The sequence below is a fragment of the Mastigoproctus giganteus genome, chromosome 13 (genome assembly GCF_048544385.1).
Source record: "Mastigoproctus giganteus isolate SK-2022 chromosome 13, ASM4854438v1, whole genome shotgun sequence".
In the NCBI taxonomy this organism is placed as follows: Eukaryota; Metazoa; Arthropoda; class Arachnida; order Uropygi; family Thelyphonidae; genus Mastigoproctus; species Mastigoproctus giganteus.
Window position 1 is genome coordinate 63,204,471 of NC_143587.1, and position 22,342 is coordinate 63,226,812.

The 22,342-nt window shown below is 35.5% G+C and overlaps 1 protein-coding gene across 1 annotated transcript; it reads left to right on the forward strand.

Annotated features, from left to right (window-relative positions):
* The first annotated feature begins 3,158 nt into the window (after positions 1 to 3,158).
* LOC150076122 (uncharacterized) lies at positions 3,159 to 21,328 on the forward strand. Its single transcript, XM_090387498.1, has 3 exons — positions 3,159 to 3,568; positions 18,559 to 18,656; positions 20,813 to 21,328. Exons 1-3 carry the CDS (start codon positions 3,488 to 3,490, stop codon positions 20,946 to 20,948), a joined length of 315 nt encoding a protein of 104 aa, XP_090243624.1. The 5' UTR covers positions 3,159 to 3,487; the 3' UTR covers positions 20,949 to 21,328.
* Positions 21,329 to 22,342: the final 1,014 nt, after the last annotated feature.

A 22,342-nucleotide genomic window follows, 5' to 3' on the forward strand; every position in this document is an offset into this window, starting at 1 on the left:
GATGAACCCAAGAAAGTTCCAACAAGAAAAAAGAAAATCAGTAAGTGAGAATTTATAGTAGGTATCCACCACGAGTTATGTAGGGGAAAAAAAAAAGATTCTGTTTAAGGTAGCCATAAAAATGAATTGTTCAGTTGTGAAGACAAATTTTTGTAACATAGTTGTAGATTAGCAGCAATTGCATTGCGGGATATAACTCTTATCACGACAAAGTTGTTTGGATTGTTTAGTTGTTCACTATATATGAAATATAGTGGGTATGTAATACAGACAACCTTGAGGGAATAGCAGATAAATTCGCCCTATGCCTTTATTTAAAAATCAGAAAAGCAAATGAACCGGAAAATTATTATTGGTTCTCTTTTCGCACTGCAACTAACAATAGGGGATGGATTGATCCTCCGTATGTATGTCCATGTTTAAAAATCCGAAAGGTGCTAATCGGACAGTGCGTAAAGGCTATCAACGATAATTTCCTGCATCATTCACTTTTTCGATTTTTAAAGAAGGATATGGGGGGAATATGTCTCCTACCCCCGAAAACTTTCTTGGGTAATATAATCGCTATATGTGGAGCTCCTAATATTCTCTACAGTGCTTTGGCCATAATGGAAAAGAATTTGCATTTGTCAAGAGAGGGGTAAAAGTCGGAAATAAAGTAAAATGTATTGATATTTCAAGTTTAATATACAGTACTTCAGTGAAATAATAGAAAAGATTTGTACTTTTACCAATTCGCTTTGGTAAAATCCGAATTTCCGCTTTTACCAAGGCGAATTGGCGAACCCTAGGATTTACCGGATTTCGAGCTTTTTACAGTAACGTATATGTAATAAATATACAATTATGCAGTCAGATGACACTGTAGACCCCCTTCGCTCATTGAGAGGCGAGCTGTTAGCCAGCAGATTTGGTCTGTGTGAGAAATGACAAGGGTATAAAAAAATATGCAAATCACCGGCCCAGAAAAATAAATAAAAAGGAATAAAAATAGATATATATCCGTATTCCACACAGTATTAAGAGAGCATTATTGCATTAATAAGGTGCAGATATGGGGAAGAATAATGTAGCACTGGTGGACCGTCCACTCAAAACGCCCGTCTAACCCCAACAGAACTACTTCGGGGCAATTGAAAAGACGCGTGAAGACCCATGGAGACCGACATCAGCTCACGATTTCTGCTGGAGGAATGGAGAAATATTTCGACACGTGTTATTTTGTTCCAATATTTTTGTAGCATAGTGAATATTCAGTACTATCTAGGGATGATATTGAATCTATAAGAATATTAACATCATCGATATGAAAAAAAAACAAAAAATGTTTTCTTATGACACCCTCGTGGGGTAGCACAGTTGTTATAATCACCATCCTCACACCGCATGGAAAAGACTTGAGTTCGAATTCCTGCCAATGACGGGAGGAATTTTTATCGGATCTTTTTCATTTTTATTGATCGACTAACTCTGGCAGGCGTGGCTGAATTAGTCGGTCTCGGGCGAGGGTAAGATGGTTTTTTCTCCCCGAAACTCCAGAGTTTTTCGTCCTGCAAACAGCAGATCGACCACAGACCACACTCAGTTTACAGACATATTATATAAGTTGCAATATGGACAAAGTTTCTGATGAAGCCAGAAACCCTACAACAACAACCAACCCCTGTTGACAATACAAAATATAGGACAATGGTTTAGGTACAAATTTTAGTGTTAATCTGACAAGCGTTTCACCGGGTATTCGCGATACAGTTGTTATGATGAGAGTCTCAGATCTTGATTAATTATTTAATCGAGATCCGGTTATTGTAAACTTCTGATGATAAACCTTTGACTTCTTGAGAAACCAGTGATTCACTCTGACATTTTCATTCATACTAGCCAAATCAAGTGATTCAACTAATCCCATCTCACTTTTAAACCTTCAAAGACATTTAACCTTTATAATTTATAATTTGCAATTTTTACTTTATCGTCAACTCTACATATATCAGTTATAAAAAACCAGACAAAAATAAAATATATTTTCTTCCTAAAATTTTTGAAAACTAAATCTAAGATATTTGTATAATGTACGTACAGTGAAACCCCTCACTAATTCCAACTGCCGTTAGAAGAAAGATTTAATTTACACGAAGGCAGAAGCTATCTCTAAACTCTTATTCAATGTGCTAATTCTAAAGAGGAATTCGAAAAAGTACTTTTACGCTCTAAGAGAAATGCTTAACAACATTATGAAACGGATATCTAAGAAAAATTTTGGCCTTCGCTCAACAGAAAATGTCCAATTCCATCAACAAGACTGGAGGAACCGTCTACATAAAGAATTATATAGAAATTTATATCAGATGAAATTCATATTTTTTAACCTTTAAACACAACGTTTACTGATTAAAAGAGTCGCATTATTTGTGTTCTTTTTGATTTAAACTCTTTATATTTAATTTTTGTTTTGAATATAAAGACTTTTGTGTCCAATTCTATAACACGGACTTTTCACTAATTATTGAGCTTTTACTGCGTATACATATTATACTAGACAGAAATATTAGGAAGGAAGCGCTTTATTAAATTACTTTTAACTAACATTTAAAGTAGTTTGGGAAGGAGACAGTGCACTTTGGACAAAGCGATAGCAATCGCATTTGTCCACTTCCTAAACACGCGATAACAAGCTGATCGTAAGTAAAGATCTGGCACGGGACAGTCTGCACGTCCCACATCGTACGAATTAACGTCACACGCACACACTCGCGACAAAGGACACGAGTCATTCTCATACTTGCGATTTAATCTGTTGACGACAGAGGGTGCATAGTCACGCAAAAATTTCCGATAACCTTCTTCCAGTGGATAGCCAGGAGGTGTGAGAACTGTTATCGCTGCGGTTGGAGGAGCAGATGTGGGCCGACCCAATCTTGCAATTAACTGTTCCGAAGAACTGACGTCATTGTCACACTCATTCACCGAAAGTGTTTCAGAGGCGACCTCGCTCTCTCAGGAAGAAACATTTCCACGCGGCCTGTCTGTCTTTCCCCCCATTAACTTGTCCTTCTTGTAATTTGGAACGTAATACATCCCAGGGACCTCGTGTCATAAGAGAAACGTCACAATTATGTCTACATTGAACAGAAAGTGATTCGCCAATACAGCAACCCAGTGTCCGTATCTCCACATGTTTGTAAACACGTACACCTCCGTATGCTTTTCCTGTTGGAAGTGACGTCACTAATCTCAGTATGGCGCTTTAATACAAAGGCCAAATAACTGTACAGTTCTTGTGTGGGAAAGGAAATTTGAGTATGACTTAACCGAGGATCCGTGGGGGTCGTCCTGGCAACACACGTTTCGCTTAAATTCGTAACCATGGAAACGTGATGGCAACCACGCATTCGGAATCGCGTTCCTATAAATTGGCCGGGACCACTGGCGCAGCAGAACAACTTCTAAGACCACGCGCATCGCACCTCCAGCTTACACACACACGATGGTCCTCACACCGATTGGGATGTTAGTCGCTTTTCTTCTAGTGACCGCCACAGCTCCGGCCAGTGCCCTGTATATCAAGGTGAGCTGTTGTAAGAATATCATATGGCAATCAGACTTTTTATCTTCTTTGTTTATCACCCGTTGCTTTGATGTTGCAGTTTAGACGAAGATATGCAAATTATTTCCTGATTATATTTACCTATGCTATGTATAAGCAATGCCACGAGGCTTTTGTAAAGATACCATCGATCCTTGCTCTTTTCGGTTACATACCATGTTTAAAAATTTTCGAAAATTTCATTCAAAATTTATTCCAGGTTCCCTAGTCGTGTTTACCAAAGCAGGAATAATTTTAGTTCTCTCAGTTAGAGTTTTATTAAGTTAATTCAGATATGTTCAATACCCCACTTAGCCAAATAACAAATATATTAAAGTCCTCTCTTCGGTAAATGAAGCAAATGGAGATGGAGTAAGGGAAAAAAAAATTCTCAAAAGTAGCTTTGAAATCTGGTAGCAACTGGTTGTGTTTTTTATGAATTTTTCAGAATTGTACAAACTTTTGAAACGTTTTAAGAGAATTTTAGAATTGTAGAAGCTATATTGAAAGTGTTCAAATAAATGTACTTTGACAATGCACAAATATTTTTAGAACTTTACGTTTCGTGTGTTATTATGTATAAAGTAGCAAGTGATGAAATTTATGACTGCATTTCATCCAAATGCATCTAGAATCACTAGTTTCAGATAATAAGATTTAATTGCTACCTGTGGACATTTTATGTTTGAAAGACTTCTTTAAAATATCCTTTCAACTGTTCTTTGATTTTATTAAGAGAAATGTATTAATACAAAATTTATTAAATGCACTGACGATTTAAATCGCATTTCTTCGCAGTGAATTTTAGATTTGAAACGTCAGCGAGTTTAATTAAAAACGTTTTGTTATTACTGTTTTAATATAGTCCTTTTAACCAGTAATATATATCTACGTCATGCCATTTTTATTTCAGTATTTTAGACTCGTTTTGTTTTAATGCTCTGCCTGGGTACGTGTTCTTTAGCCTATAGATAAGGCCACTTTGATATTATAAAGAAATATCAAGGTTTCGTAATCCTTACTAACCACCTACATAAAATTTTCCCCAAACTTGCTGAATCCTCTCCATGATGCTTCAATATTCAAGTTTCACATCCGATGGCACCCAAGCAGTTAGTTAACTAATGTAACGAGATTTGTTCTGGATATAAAATTAAAAATTATTTGTAAAATGTAAATTTTATGCAAAAATTGAATCAAAATGTGATTTTTATATTAAAATTTTTAATTTTAAAGTTTGCATCAAATTACCTGCAATTAGGAAAACTTTTCCTTATATTAAATTGAAAAAATACGAAATTACAAGTATTACAGTCATTTTAAATGAATAGAAAATAGAAACAAATGTATTTGCATTACCCTATCAAAAGTATTCATACATCCACTCTTAATAACCCTATCGAAAATATTTACATCCACTCTTAATATACTGAACGGTATATGCGTGTATGTAAAGCTCGAACAGTTGAAAAAGTGTGTAGGCAATAGTGGGATTTCACCAACAAACATAACAAGTCATGGCAGGAGGCTTACAGGCAATGACAAATTTAGGGCGATAGCCACACGTTCAAACCTTGCAGAATCACATCAACGAAAGCCAGATGTCACTTGCAGTGGTACTTAACCCATCGATCTTTGCCATGAAACAGTGGTAGCAGGTCCTAAGGAGCGACAAGTCTCATTATGCAATCTACATTAATGCAGTCTCATTAATCCGACGGTCGAGTGTGGGTAGAGAATGCTTAGGGAGCGTCTCGACATGGTGCGGGACTCAATGTCGAGTTTTACACGCCGCAGTGCCCACACTTTGACAGTTGTATGGAAATGAAACCCCTTCATGTTCCAGCAAAATAATGTTCCATCCAGTACAGCGATAAATTTAAAAACCAGGTTTTAAAAAAATAAAGTCCAATTTTTTGCTTGGTCACTCCATAATCCAGACCCCAATTCGATTGAACACCAGATCAGGATAGCCAATAATCGCCTTCTTCTTTTATGGCTGAATGACTGCACTGAAGGAGGAACGGATAAAAATTACTGCTGTTTGCTGCAAGAAACTGGTCGAAGATGTTCCACGACGGATCAATGCTGCCATTGAAGCCAAAGTTGAACTTATGTTTTATTAATTAGTTTACCAAAACTCATGTTTTCCCTAAACATGGTGGTGGTGTACGAATACTTTTAGTAGGATAATATAATTGATATTGTCTTTTTCTGACAAATACAAGGTTTTAAGAAGCAAGCTGAATTCCTTAGTATTTCAAAATTTAAATAGAAAATAATTATACGCTTCTAAAGACTAGGGTAACATTACCAAATATCAAAACGAATCCAATTCAATTTTATATAAATTAAACCTAATGATAAAAATTAACAGCTAGCATGAGAAAGAACATCGAAGCATTAAAAAAACAGCTGGTATGTAGACAAGCAAGTATTTTTCAACGCATTAGAAATGGAAGGGTGGATGGGCCCTTGTTTCACAGTTCCTATGTGAAAATGTCAAAAATAAATATTTCATGTAAAAAAAAAGTTTCAGTCTTGCAATCATTTCTTTAATTTTCTTCGGAACCTTAGGGTTTCCTGAGAAAATTATAGTAATGGTAGTAGTTTAATGATATTTTATATGCCTAATGATACTTTAGTTCCAAAGGTCGTGCGCCATTGCTCTACACTATTCAAAAGTATGGGTATATATCCTTGACTAACGACATTGGGAAGAAAAAGCCCTCGCATCGGTAGTGTAAATTTTAATGTCATTTAGAGTGCTTATGAATGATAATTATGAGTAACATTAGTTTTTGCATTTCAAAGAGTTATGGCGCCTTTGATAACTTATAAGAATAGACGTCCTTGTAAATAGACTTTCAAAATCGACACTAATTTGCATACTGTCATCATTTGCTTGGTAGAAAGATTAAGAACCTATCCAACGTTAATTGACAAGTAAATATCTAATGTTAAGAGTTCTCTGAAATAACAGTTGGGTAGACAAAGCAAACATTTTGGAACAGAAATTTCTCGTTGTCTTGATACAATAGAGAAAAACACTGTAGTATTTTTGTTAGTTTAGAGAGATCAATGTTCCAGCTCCTGTATTTAGTTGTGTCTAACCTCGTTTAAGACGAAAACTGAGTTGATTTTGACTCCAGGAAACTCAGATTTTTCATCTTGAACAGAATTTCTCTTTGCTTTGATACAATCCAGATAGAACACCGTAGTAATTTTGTTTGGAGAGCAATTTTCCGCCTTATGTTTTTAGTTGTGGCTAATCTTGTTTGAGACGAAAATTGCGTCCATTTTTTCCTCCAGGAAACTTAGATTTTTCATCTTGGAGAACAGGAAAACCAACTATAGAATACGTGCAATTTATAGGCCCTGCTACCCCTTGTCTTTGTTGCCTCGGAGAAATTCTAAACAAATTTTCAAAGCGTTGAAGTAAAACTTCTTTTCAGTGGGAAGATGAAGACGTTGTACTTGCTGCTCTCGAAAAGGCTATTCTTAGCATTTTTTTCTCCACTTTCTATTTGTCTGTCTTTCTAATTTCATTCTGGCCGACTGCTTTAATCCTTTCTTTCTCTCCCCAGAGGACACCATTACATGCTGTCTTTTTAGCTTTATTCGATTTTCTAATAGACTCAATAAGGAAAAACAAGCAAAATGAATGACAGAAATTAAAATGGTAGACGCTGCATAGAAACAATACAGTAAGGTGTAAATTGGGTAGCATTCATTAATGTAACTGGTGAAGCAGAAAATTAATGGATTACTGCGATTAAGAAGTGTTGAATAATCAGTGGAATGTCTGGCGTGATCAACAACTGAGCGTAGTCATTAGTTGACGATTAATTAAAGTATAAAGACGTTCGGAGGCTCTATAAATATCATAAGCTAAAAATAAACCAATTTACAATGCCTACTCTTTCATTTTAGTAAACAACTTGATACATTAGATGTGTTTAATTGCGAAACATCCCCCATATGTGGGTGTTCAGCGAAAATGGATCCAGGAGTTCATGAGGATGCTCCTCACGAAACCAGGGATCCACTACGTAACTCATGCTATTTTTGAGGATATGGAAACTTCAAGAACTGAATTGCCATACTTTTTATCTGGTGAGAGTATGGCAATTGAACGAATCGTACTGAAAATAGAAGATATATACTTTCTGATTTTGAGGATACTTGAATTGTGATACATTGTTTTGTTCCTTTATTTTTTAAATCGAATTTATTGCTCCCGTCACTGGCATTGCCAGAGCAATTTCTTTTCTTTACATTAAAACAATAATTACATTTCCTCTTAATGGGAGATCTCTTATTATGATCTATGACGCCATCGTAAAGTTGTAAAAGTTTGCAAAATAAGTCACAGAAGTCATTTGATATTTAACGCGTTTGAAATTATGTGTAAAACATACAAATTAGATCACGAATAATGAGCTAACTTGCATATGATCATCCAGTAGAGGATGGTTGAAATTGGACTTTATTAGCAGGCATGACTACACTGAGAACTAAACAACACTAACTTACTGTTAATGATAGTGTTCTGTAATCCAGGAGATATTGAAGCCAATTGTACCTTTGCATATATTAATGGGGACCCTTGAATGTGTCAATCTGATTCATTGACTTTGGTTGCAATTAACATATTCACAACATCAGCTGAAACGGGCTCTCTCACAGCCTATAGAAGGATTCAGTTCGGAGGGGAACATTCAGTATCGAAGTGGCTGCAAACTGGGAGGAGAGTTGTGTTGCCATCTGTATTGTCTGGCAGTTACTGCCTGATATCCGCACTTTCCTGGTGTTATTATCTTTGCTCGACCTTACATAGCTCTTCTGGACACTTCTCCTTCTTCCTTCTCCTGGAACTGCGATTCAAAATACTGCTCTATTTTAAAATACCCGTATTGGCATTTCGCGATGCACTCGCATGTTACTTGATTTCAGTTCGATTTAGAAAGTGTGGATACTCAACTATACCTTAACTTTTGTACATCAGTATACTATCAATAATTGATAAATTAAATCATTTCAGCTGTGACATTTTGATGACTCGCTAACTCTTTCTTGTAAGAGATTGTTGGTACATAAAGATGTTGTATTGCAATTAATGTGTTTAGGAGATCACTGATAAGTTTTGTATCGGACGTCATGAATAAAGAATTATTGCTCCAATCTGATGAGCAGTTGAGTCCAAGGTTCATTACTTGTGCAATGGGCATGAGAAACATTGTGGACCTGGCTGATGACCGAGGAAAATACGAATTAAAAAAAAAAAAAAAAACAGAAACAGAATATATTATTCAGTGATTCTTCGCTCTTAGAATGTAGAGACAAATTTACATATTAGGATTTCACTTCTCTTAATGACAACTGCTAAACGAAATAATGTATAGATAGTTTTCCTATTGATTACGAAATAATTGATCTTAAATCGTTAAAAGGAAAAACATTAATGATTTCAGTTGATTGAATTTTTAAATTTACGTAACCTGTCATCTGTAAGGGTCATTTGAATGAATGATTTATTAACTTGTTTTCTAATACGCTTCCTTTAGAACACTGTTATCCTGTTTTTTTTTTGATAACCTTGAAAGACCAAAACCTTCTAATACGGGTCCTGATAAGTTGTTGATTGCTTATATTTTTGGATATGAGCCAATACATCAACAATTCGAATATTACAATGACAAACAAAGGGAGAAATGTATCTGGTATGTACGAAAGCCTAGAACTAAAAATTTTGAGACTGGTTCAACAATGTACAAGGAGAATGAGTTGAGAGGTATCTTCTTCAAAGTAATCTCTTTGCAACTGAATAGCCTTATTCCACGGTGCTTCCACTTATTGCATGCAGCGTCCCTGGAACTCTTCTTTCAGAATCTGTCGTATTCTCATTGTGTTTTCAATAATGTTCTTCCTTTAAGGAAGGAGTTCAGTTTTTAAAGTGGAAAAAATTACTACAGATCTCATCTGAGGGGTAGGAGGAAGTGTTTTAATGGACGTTGATAATGATTATACAAATCTAACCATCGACATCATTTATAATGTATGCTGTACAGACAAAGATCACAAGCGAACCAGATATGTTAGACCAAGAATCTGCTATAAAAGTTTTCTCGTACGCTGGTTATGCACCTTTAAAGTGGAGAAAATAACCAACTATTCTAACAGTTAACCTCTCCAGTAAACAGAGTATTAAATGGCTTATTGATAATGAAGCCTAACAGTTGTCGTTTAACATTGGCCAAGACTGGAGTTGTTGTTGTTATTGGGTTTTAGGAGCATTTGCGACTAAGGCCATATTGCTTCGTATATACTGTCTATAAACTGTGTATGTTCTGTGGTCGGTTTTCTGTTTGCTGGACGAAAAATCGGAGTTTCCGGGAGAAAAAACCATTCTACCCTCTTCTGAGACCGACATTAAATTTCCTCTCGTCATCGACGGGACTCAAACTACGGTCTTTTCCACGCGATGTAAGGAGGATGGCGATTCTACTAACTGTGCTACCCACGAGGACCCAAAGACTGGAGTGTGGCGGTTTTCGTACATTGTCTATCATGACGACTTGAGTTACCTGGATGTCGAAAACCTCGTATCCTCAAATTAAGAATAAATCTAGGAGATAAAATGTCATATGCGAGTTTATTGGCCATTGTATTATTATAGGTTGGTATATTAAGGTGAAAACACGTTCCTGCAATAAAATGAATGAGTGGGCTGTATATAGCAGCATAATTGCCATCAAGATCGGACCGGAAAGAGAAAGTCACCCCCTCGTCCTCCGCTCCGATAAAATTAAAGTGTTTTTTTTATTTAGTTAAATGTTATTTAACTAAATAAAATTATATTCAAACAATCATTTGCACTGAAAACAAATACGAAAGCAATTGACCTCAGAGGAAGATATGATTATTAGGTGAAAGTAGAGTTGCACAGAAAGCAGTCTTCACAAATTTGGTCTCTATATTGTCTGTAAAATGGTATTAATAAATAATTGATTGCCATTTTTCGTTCTGTAAATCGATGTGTTATTAGTATCGTTTTTAGTCCTAGATATAAAGGTGCTGTACGGACAAGGACTAATGTCGTTTATAGTCCTTGTATTACCATAAACACCAATTACATGGTTAAAATGGCCATCTCTTTCCTAGCTGGAAAAAAGTATGTTCACCTTTTGGATCTTCTTCGAAAATTTTGCTGAATTTTAGAGGAAGATAAAAATACAATGTACTTGCTGATGACAGCAAGTGTATAGGTTTATAACGCAGTTTCTCTCTCTTTTCAAAATACAAAGGGTCTTCTCACATTGACCTTCCCTCCTTCCATATTCAATTTTCCTTGTTTTCCTTTAATACCTTTATAATAGGCCTTTGGTTCTTGATTTCTGCAAGACAAAATTTATATTGAAAAATATAGGATGTTTATAGAAAGTTTTTTGTAATGAATCTGTCATCATTGCCATATTTCTTGCTGACAGAAATTACAAAAAAAAGTTTACGTGCAAGAGAGCAGCTGGTGTCAGTGCCATCACACGTGCCAGAATCTTTAGTTTCTTGATAGGACTACTCACACCACTTTAATTGCATTTCTTGCATTTATCGTTCACGTGATAAAGATAAAGGTGTGGCGAGACCCTTATCGTTCAATGGCAGACAAGGAGAGTAAGTGAATCCTCAGATTCCAAATACGGTGTACAATCTTCCTGTTTGGTTCCTGCAGAGAATAATTAAAAAAGAAACTTGGTTTTATTTCTGTTAATGTCCCAATACATTTTGGAGGTTCGTGCGTATATATATTCCCTCAGGCAGTTATATACATACGAACATTATTGATATTTCAGGATTTTTTTACTTAAATTTATTAAATATTTAATCAGGAATGGTTCCATAGAATTTTGAAAGCTACCACAGAACGAGTTAGCATTTTTATGAGTGAATGAAGTGTTACCAATATTTCATGTTACATTTTTAGCGACTGGGAGTAAGGTGTGTTGAGGGTCTAACGGCTCCTGGGGTTTCCCCCATCTCCGCGTATTTTCTATGTTTCGGGCAAGCCTGAGATTTTTTTTTTTTTTTAAATGTATGGTTCATGTGCTATGTGGTGTGTTGTGCCCTTTGTTCATCCAGCCTATTAGCCGCCAGAAGGCTGGCCGGGTGTACCCAGTGAGGCTATTTTACTCTGGCAGGTCAAAATTAGACAATTATTATTATTATTTTTTTTCATGCAGGCTATCCATAAGAAAGTATACTGAAGCCGAAGCAGTGGGTATTATATTTGTTACCGTGCGCTGATTAGAAGAATGACTAAGCATGTAGCGGATGCGCAGAACGAAATGTTCTCGGTTCGTGCATAAAAGTCGTTGCTTTTTGCTCGTTTTTATGTTATAAATATACTAAATACAAAAAATCATTAATTAATACTTGCTTCTTATATTAATAACAACAGGAAACCTTAATATGTGTTGCATTTCATTTTTGTTATTAAAATCCAGTAAGAAATAAATAAACCGCATTACGAAAACGTCGATACTATACTACAATTGCTTAATTTATTAAATCACAGAGCCTGAAATGCGTGTTCCATTTCACGCTCTGTTGATTATAAAATATTACAAAACTAGTGAATATTATGTATGTGTAGTTAAGTGAAAACAGTTTTATTTTTATATATTGATTAATATTTATTTAATTAATTAATAATTAATTGGTAACAGGATACTCTAATTAGTTATTTACTTTGCACTCCTATTAACCACAGCAAAAGAAAAAAAATCAATTATTTCACTGTGCATTCCATATACTGTATATACACACACACACATATAAATGGAATAATACACACTGGCCAAAAAATACGAACCTCTGTAATAAGACAGAAGGAATGCAAATAAATACGAATAAATGTAAATCGATAACGTGTTCCCTCGTTAAGTAGAAGGATTGCACAGGCTGTTCGACTGCAGTAATCTAAAGCCAGAATGGGAGAAATGCGTGATCTATCAGACTTTGAAAAAGATCTTATCGTGGGTGCATGTTTAGCAGGAGCTACGATTCAAGAAACGAAAGACATAACTGATTTCTCAATAGCATCCATCTCAAACGTTTTAAATGACTGGAAAGCAAGCGGTTCTTCCCCATCTCAAAAGCGTAAATGTGGCAGAAAAACAATACTTCAAGGTCATAAGTTAAGGAAAACTGTATGGAAAAATAGGACATTCAGTTTGCAGCAAATAATATCTGAACTGTCCTATTTCAGCCCCGTACCATGCGCAGGGAATTGAAGAAATCGGAGAAATAGAACGTTGTTTCAGAGAAAACGAGAAAAATACACTTGCAGCGGTGACGAGAATGTCGTGATTGGACAGTTGAACAATGGAAGAAAGTCATGTGGTCAGACGAATCACGATACACTTCGTGTAGGCAGAGAGTGTGGCGAGAACCTCACGAAGCGATTGACCCTGCTTACCTTGTTACGAGAACCCAAGCATCTGGTGGTGGTATCATGGTATGGGGAATGTTTTGTTGGCACGGACTGGGTCCGTTGATACCGGTGGACGGTCGAATGTCATCCAGGAAGTACCTGAATTTTGTATCAGATCTACCCCGCAATATTACACTTTTTTCTTGAAGGTGATGGGCACTTTATGGATGACAATGCAACAGCGCATCGTGCCACAATCGTGCAAGAATCGGAGAACATGGCACGGATTTCCACCACCTTCCCTGGCCCCGACATTCACCTGATCTTAGTGCTATTGAGAATGTGTGAGATGTGCTGGAGAGAGCTACTCGGTAAGCTATTCTTCCTTCAACTTTGTCGCAGCTATGCTATATTTTGCTGGAAGAATGGGTACAAGATCAAAAAGCTCAAAAACACCCTATAGAATCCATGCCGCGCCGCACACTTGCTGTTATTCGAAACAAAGTCGGCCGGATTCAATACTGAATAAATGTTCATTTTTTTTGGCCAATGTGTGTAATTTAATAACTTCATAGCCTTCCAATCATTGCAAATTACACACATCTGATGAAATGCATACATTTGTTTCTATTTTCTTTTTTTTTTCCCCTCTCCTCCTGATAGTGATGCAAGCATCACCCCCTCAGAATGTGAACTTCGCAGCGTGCATAGTACAAGGTCAGTAGATATTCCTACATTGTAAATGCAACGGCCTTTGCGATGTAGGATTTCTGCTCTTTTTCATTTTATATTTAATCATCTGACTTGCATCATTAATCAGATAAAAAAATGACTGAAATGACAAACCGTGGGAGAATCAAAACGTGGCAAAACGAAATAAATCTGCCCCCTAGGAATGTACAAAAGCAGGATAAACGGTAAATATTATTACACTATATGGACACATAAAATAATGCTAGTCTCATGAATCCAAAACAGAGATGTTTAACTTCCAACGTTCTGAAAACATTTTTCCAGTTTCCAAACACGTTTCTGCGATCGTTGGCATGTATTCAAACAAACAAAATTCAAAAAAGAACTCTTTCTCAACCATTATTATTATTAAAAATAATAATAATGATGGTATAACCTATGAAAATACACTTATAACACAGTTTAGAATATAATGTGTATTATATACCAGTTTTGTATAAATAATAACCAAATGTTTTTTCCCTGCGGTTTTCTACATTGATAAAAGCAACCTAAATGTTGTTACATCTGCCAAAGCAAGCCAGTCAGCTGATTTTATACTTTCTTAGTATAAATAGCAACTGCGACAATCCTTAAATTAGACAACGCATGCGCATTTTAATTGTGCTCTGTTTTTTTTTTTTTTTAATTGTTTTGTAAAGGTTCTGTCAAGGATCCAGTTTGGCTTTATTTCTTTCACGTATTTATTATTATTATTATTATTATTTAATTTATTTTTTCTTTCGTTTACTTCAATAAATTTCCCTTTTGTGTGCGTTTTCTTTTACCTTCTAATAATGATTGTAATTAAAAATAAACTGCGAACTCTACACAATCGTGGAATTAGCGTTTTAGCATTAGAATTAGAATTTACAAAAATTTGTAACATATCAGAATTAAAACTAAATCCAAGATATCGGGGGGGGGGGGGTTCATTAACCGACCAAATTTTAAAATAATTTGGTGTTTTGTCATTTCGTGCATTTTTAATAAATCAGAAAAATACGCAAAATAATCCAAATGATACTTCATTTTCTAAAAAAAGAGACAAAATTGGACACAACAGCGTTTTTAAGTCGGTAAGGGACATCAGTATTTTTATTGGAGTGGCTTTTTTCGCCCTCGTGGGGAGCACAGTTGGTATAATCACTGTCCTCCCCAAATTGGGTGGAAAAGACCTGAGTTCAAATCCCGTCAATGACACCAGGAATTTTTATGGGTCTTTTTCACAATGTGGCTGAGTTAGTCGATCAGTTACAGTAAACAGTAACAAAACAAACTTATAAACAGCAGAAAAGAGACTCTGCAAAGTACAGAATTAATATCAATTTATCCCATTGCTGGGTATGTATATAAGTCATGAAAACAGCGAGATCTTCAAACATACCAGTCATTCGAATGAAAATGTTTAAATCCACCCTCTAATGGAACAATACAATTACTCTTTAAATACTTAATTTGAGACCAACCAGACAACTGTTAGTTACTACAAGTGCGTGTTTTGTTGAACATCAATATATTGCAGTATGATCCATTCCATCAGCGTTAAAAATGAGATATAAGTTGATGAGGATTTAAAACAATGGCGATTTTTCACAGTAACGAAAGGAAAATTCTAGGAAAAATGAGTGGAAATATGGATGCATTTCAACTCTGGATGTGTACAGAAATCAAGATAAGATAATTCAGTCAGTGGTCAAAGGGCAGAGTCGGGTGTAATCCCAACAGATGGGTAAATATTGGAGATTTCCGATCGTTCAAGGACAGATATATAGTACATGTAAACACAGAAGATTTATTAACTGACTGCTCAAACTTATGTGGCCATTCATACCATTCATTACATACCACGGAGTAATCCTTTTTTTTTTTTGTTTATTGGAATTGTCAAAAAAAAAAAAAAAAAAACACGCCAAAATACTAGTTACATAACTGTGTGTTATTTATTAAATTAAAAAAAAAAAAAAAAACATATATATCTATGTGTGTGTGTTGTGTGTTACTTGCAGTCTTCCTAGCACGTACTTCAAGTTTATACGTAGAATTAGGTTATAGGGAATACACAATTCTATCGATCACCAGACTTAAAGCTGATCAAATATGTGTGGGACACCCTTCGACATCACTTTGCACGCCAACAGGCAACTCCTCGGTCACTTGGTGAGTTAAGGTCTGCGCTGGTGGAAGAATGGGATTTGTTGCCACAGAATCTTATATACACCCTTATATCGAGCATGGTTCCCTGGAAAGTCTGGAAATTTTCCAGATAATGATCAACGGCCGCACCTCTCTATGTTTTGATAGGGGTACCGTAACTGCGCAGAGGTACGAAAAACAGATCCTCAAACCCTATCTGCAACTTTTTAGGGGTGCCGTTGGTCCAGATTTTCTTTTTATGCACGACATCACTGCACATAGAGCTCAAGTGGAGGAGGAATATCTTAAAAATGATGGAATCCAACGACTGCGCGGCTAACACGATCACCAGACGTAAATCTGATCGAATATGTGTGGGGGGCTCCCTTCGGCGTCATATTGCACGCCAACAACCAACTCCTCGGTCACTTGACGAGCTAAGATCTGCGCTGGTGGAAGAATGGGATTTGTTGCCACAGAATCTTATATACACCCTTATATCGAACATGGTTCCCTACTGTCAGGCCAGTTTAGCAGTTGGAAGGGATCATACGTCGTACTGATGTCATGTGACCATATTTTCGAGCATCATCTTGTATCGATTTCTGTAATGTGACCTTTTTGGTTATTCATATCCAACCCCTATAAATGTCCCTTATTCGGGTTTCTCGCTGTCTCCTCATTTCATCGTTATTCTATGGTACGCTATCAAAGCAAATTTTGTCGCGCTTCATCGCAAGTTGCACGAGTTACACCACGTTTTCTACGTGGTGCACAGAGTGAAATTTTATCTATTACACCATTTCAGTAGCTCATATATTTTTTAATGTATGCAATGTTTTTCAATGTTTGTAATATTTACAAAAAAAAAATGTAATTATTGCAAAGTGAGTTAGAAGAAACTGCACCATTTTAGCTCCACTCTTCATGATGAACTACAATATGCGACAAGATTATCCGTCATGGAAATTTCTGTAGCTACAAAACGCAAATATTTTTGGTAATAAGTATGATAGTATGTCCAGCTTTAGCAAAAGACAGTTTGATTTGACATTCATCAGCATTTCGAATACTACAAACAATGATAATAAATAAATAAAAAAAAAAAAAACATTTAAACTATCAGCCTAATCGACCACAATGAGTTCAAGTGCTATCAGATAACTACATGACGTTAGAGTCAAGGCAACAGAGAAAATGTTAAGGACTCTTAGTAGCGTGGTAAAATGATCTTTAATGACGAATGTGCCATTTATCAGAGTTCTAGGTCACGCAATGTTTATTTCCTTCACAAATTAAACACATATTATTATAGTCCTTTTTTCATGGACTATAAAGTTGGTATCGAGGAAGGTGTCTTTTTTTTTTTTAATTTTTAAAACGTTAGAGGCTTACAAGTCTATTGAGTGGGGTTCGTGGTAGAGGTATTGTTTTGGTACTTTTGTCACTCCATTTAAATCCATGTGGCTATTTTTTTAAGGACACCCAAAGACAGAATATTTACCACCAGTCCTTGCACAACCGATGATTTGAAAGGAGAAATAGAAGAAGAAGAAATATACTCGGTTTCTGCACAAAGTGAATTCTCAGTCTTGGGTATGCATTAAACAAAAAAAGGTATATCGGACATATTTAATCATGAGGAACGTTTCTCTCATTTCTACTGGTAATCAACCATCCAGATGGCCCTCTGTTTCTCTATGGCATGCCTCGAATCCGCGATTTCCGGTTGCGGTTTCTCATAATGAGGCAATCTTCTTTTACTGCCCATTTAGGTTTGCTAAAGAGATTTCTCCCATTCTCCTCTGAATTGTTTGGTCTGTAATGTACTCCGAATATCGTCTTCCCTTAGCCATCTTACCCAACAAACGCCTATCTGAATGTTATCTGACTATGAGTACAGTCTGATCGCTTTCAGCTTAGAAATATATAATTATAGTAAGTATACTCGTGTATATATTTCCCAACTGCCTTCTGACCATATTCTAGCGGAAGTGAAGCGGACGAAACCAAATGGAAACCAACAAAACTGTATAGAAAATTAAAGGAAAGAATCATCGAAATATTTATTGTACGTTTAGAATAATATGCTCTTAATCTTATTTATAATTATATTGATTTCCAGTATTCATTTTACATTTTACGAATATTATCAAGTGATATGTATACAGTATAAATTAGAGGGTGTGGAATATCTTTTATGGGGAAGCCAAGTTAAAGTTCTGAGAACCACCAGTATTAAAATGGGCAAATTCCAGCATGCTGGAATGGGCAAAATGCATGGGATATTTAAGACTAATCCAAATTAAAAAATGGACACTGCTTCTTTCATTTCTAGTTCACCCTCCGAAGAATCAACTGAAGTTGGGCATTATAGATCTTTCGCCGATACGTTGCTTTTCCTCCTGTAGGAGCAGGGTTTAATCTAGACAGTTTCTAGAAGATACTCAGCCCACAAATTCTGTAGCAATCTCGTAGGAGCCGTCAGTTTTTTGTGAAATGACGACTCCTACTAATAAGTGTTAATTTTCATAAAAAACGAAACGAAAATTGTCTGTTTTCTGTAGCAAATAATATTGATTTTATAATTGTCGTAAAAATTATTAAGGCATTAACTTTTTGTGGTTTGGACTTCTTTATTTATTTATTATTATTATTTTTTTTTTATTAGAGAAGCTCAAATCCCCAAATCTGTTCGCATTCTACTCCATGTGGCTGGGAAGTCTATAGGCCATTCGCCAGAACAACAGAATATTTCATTAAAAGCCCGTAAGTATTTGAACTCTTCTATTTGTTATTGCATTATATGATTCGAACAGTTTTTCGATATAACTGTAAGCGCAGGTATTATCAGAATAATAAAAATACACGTGGGCTCTTACTTGTACTACGTATAGTAAATATGTAAACTTTTTAACAGAGATGGCAGCAAAAAATTGTGATTTTAATAAAAGTTCTATTTGAATTAATGAAATGTGCGAATGCTGAAGAAGTAAAAAATCAAACATTCTTATGATGCTAAAAGCGAATTTTAAAACTTATTTGGGGAATGTAATTTTCTAATCATTGACTGCATCTGCTGTTTCCAGCAGGATCTGGTTTCCATTTAATTGTTGAAAAATCGTACAACCTGACCTATTGGTAAATTCCTACTTACTGTCTTTTATCATGTATTGGACCGCTTCACCTTTGGGAAATAATGATTAATTCTAAAGCTCGCTTGACAAACAGATTGTAGTACCTCTTAAATGTAGGATATAAAAGACATGCGCACTGAATGACAAGTGGATAGAGAAGAATGGAATAAAGGTGCCATTGATACCTGAACAAGACATCTGATATGAGGTTGTTGCTAAAACATAGCGGGCATATCCATTCTCCAGATAGCAGAAAGAGTTGGATTCGAAAAATCAACTGTTGAACACATAATATGCTAATGAAACACGAAAGGTAACTCGAACATTCAACCCTGCAGGTAGACCAACGATAAATCCCCCCCCTCCCCTCAGAAGGTGGGCAATTGAAACGGATAGTAAGAGAAAAATTGCATAAGTAACGATCTGGCTCGAGAAGCAGTTGATATAACTGGGACAAGTGCATCTCCAACTGCCACTATAAACTATTTCACAGTACGGATTACCATGTACAGGCAGCCGAATCTGTCACCTGCCTATGTTGGTACAGAAAACGGAGGCAATGGACATTACAGCAAGGGCAGATCGTGATGTAGACGGATGAATCGTTTTACACAGTCCAGGTATCGAATAGACACATCTGGATTTTGTCTAAAGAACGGTTTCATCCAGAATAGAAACCTATCTATTCTGATATTTTGACTAATCCTGATTTACCAGCATGCTGAGAATTATTTGGAGAGAATACCATATTTGTATCAGCCTGACAACGCACTGTGTCACAAAGTATGATAATAGTGGTTTAAGTAGAACGAGGTACAAGAGTACAATGTACAAGAATAATGTGTTGAACCTACAATTTCCAGAATATCGGATGAGGATCTCATCGTTGTTATAAAATAAGGGTGTTCAGCAGTTGAGTTCACCCTTAGACATCATAATACAAGTAAAGAACTAGTTTCAGTTTAGAGGGAGAGGGATCAAGCAAGATTTCAGTCTCCAAATACCAAAAACATGTATAAGGTTAATGATGTCATTACATTCATCCGTGAAGTTATATTCGATATTAAACATTTCTTTTTAATAATCTAATTCCTCATTTCATATAAAATAAATTGTCTTAATTGACATGTCATGCCATTCAAAATATATTAACAGGATTTTTATAGCCTTTGGCATTATACTACTAATACTTGCTTACCATTGCCACAAATTTTAGTGTTTTACGTTCTTGATACACTCTTGCAAACTGTGGCAGTTTGAGAGATTAATTTTTCAGCTTATCTCAGGATCCCAAGATTCCTTATAAAAACATTAACTCTACGAGTAATGCGATGTGATGGAATTTGACTTTGTAATATGATTGGTAAAATAGTATCGATCGTTAATAACTGCTTATTGTAATGTAGTCTTAATAAAATTGGAAATGATAGTATTTAATCATTTATATATAATATAAATATTATATATTAACTTATACAAATAATATATATAATATAAATATATTAACTAATATTTATATTATAAATATATAATATAATTTTTAGTATCATTATATAATGATACTAATATTTGAAAAGTGATTATAACTAGGCCTACTTAATAATATTTTACTAAGTAATACTTAATAACTTAATATTAGTGACTGGTTTGTTCTAATATGATTAAAATAAATAATTCTTGAAATTTTGGAAAGTTGATAATGTAAAATATATAAAGTTTAAAGTTATTCAATTTTTTTTTTCTTGAGCACAGTTGGAAACTCTAACTTTTTCTTTCTTATATATATAGATGTGAATGTCCAGACGACATGCGTTGTGTTCGAAATACAGACGACGTGTCGATTTCAGCATACGTTCACCGTTGCCGATACGTAGAAGATGGGTCCGACATATTTCCTTCAAGTAGTGAAATGCTTAAAAAGTGAAAATGGAAAAGGAGGCATAGAGTCCCGCATTGTACAAAATTGCAATTATCAATCTTGACCATCTGTTTCCCCACCTGTCATGCTGCTTACATCTTTGGTGACAGTGCACGCGTTGGCATACCTGTATGACATCCTTGTCATTTATTTATTATGACATACTTGTATATGTATATTCACTCATACTCGAACAGCAAGAGAGAAGTTTACCCATGACATATTATTTTACCAGGGTTCCCAATGGCATATTTATCACCTTAATATTATGTTTTTTTATTTTCTTTTTTTTAATTTTATGGATGTCGGTTATTCCATATTGTAATTCGTGTTGGTTTGTTGTAATGGAATTAAGCAACATTATTGAAAAGTATTGCTTGGAGTGAAGCTTGTAATAAAAACGGTAATAACAGAAAAATTTGTAGTATTTTTATTTATATCAACAGCCTACAATTTCTTTATATCTTTTATAATTAAATGCACAATTATATTCCATTGTGAGTAGCACAGGTGGTATACTCACGATCCTTCCCCACATGGGTGAAAAAGACCTCAGTTGGAATCCCGTCAGTGAGATGAAGAATTTTTTTATGGGGGGTCTTTTTTACAACATTAGCATTAGTAAAGGCACATGACACAAGAAAGCAAGTTTATATAGCATCAGCCAAAAAACAAATCTTCTAATTTCAACCATCCACTCACTCCAAATGTTTATCAAATTCTGCCTTAAATCTATTTAAGCTATCAATTTCTACAACGACAGATGAAAGTTTGTTCCAGCAATCAACTACACACTGGCTAAAGGCAAACTATCGCACATCTATCCTACAACTGCCTTTCCTCAATTTGAATTTATGCCCTCTCAGGCGATTATTCTGAGCAAGAGGGAAGAATCCCATCAGCATTGAGCATGCTTGCTCAAACCATTCAAGGCTTTATACACCTCAATCAGATTCCAGACACTACTTTGCAAAATTTAAGCCTTTCTTCATAAGAGCAACCCTTTGTTCCACTCACTAATCTTATTGCCATTCTCTGTACTCATTCCAGCAGTTCTTCATTCTTCTTAAAATGAAGCCTCTAGGCCTGTATACAGTACTCAAGGTGTGGCCTGACCATTGCCTTATTATTATTATTATTATTAGCCATATGGTGCAAGGAAACCTGAGGCTTATGTTGCACCAGCCAAAAAAAAAAATTCTGAGTTACCCTGAGAGAGAGAGAGAGAGAGAGAGAGAGAGAGAGAGAAGAATGGTCATATCAAGTTCAGGACCCTGGGTGTGCCATGCCCATACTCACCAGATGTTATCCTCTGAGGTTATAGAGGAGATAATCACCTCCTTATCTCTGCTAGATAAATTCCTCTATATTGACAAGACACCATGAGTTACTCTTGCAGA

What these genes read in the sequence shown, in the direction of transcription:
- LOC150076122 (XM_090387498.1), top strand. Translation starts at nt 3,488, where the DNA reads ATGGTCCTCACACCGATTGGGATGTTAGTCGCTTTTCTTCTAGTGACC. An exon ending in CCAGTGCCCTGTATATCAAG is followed by an intron (nt 3,569 to 18,558) that starts GTGAGCTGTTGT and finishes TTTTTTTATTAG; the next exon opens with AGAAGCTCAAATCCCCAAAT. An exon ending in GAATATTTCATTAAAAGCCC is followed by an intron (nt 18,657 to 20,812) that starts GTAAGTATTTGA and finishes TTATATATATAG; the next exon opens with ATGTGAATGTCCAGACGACA.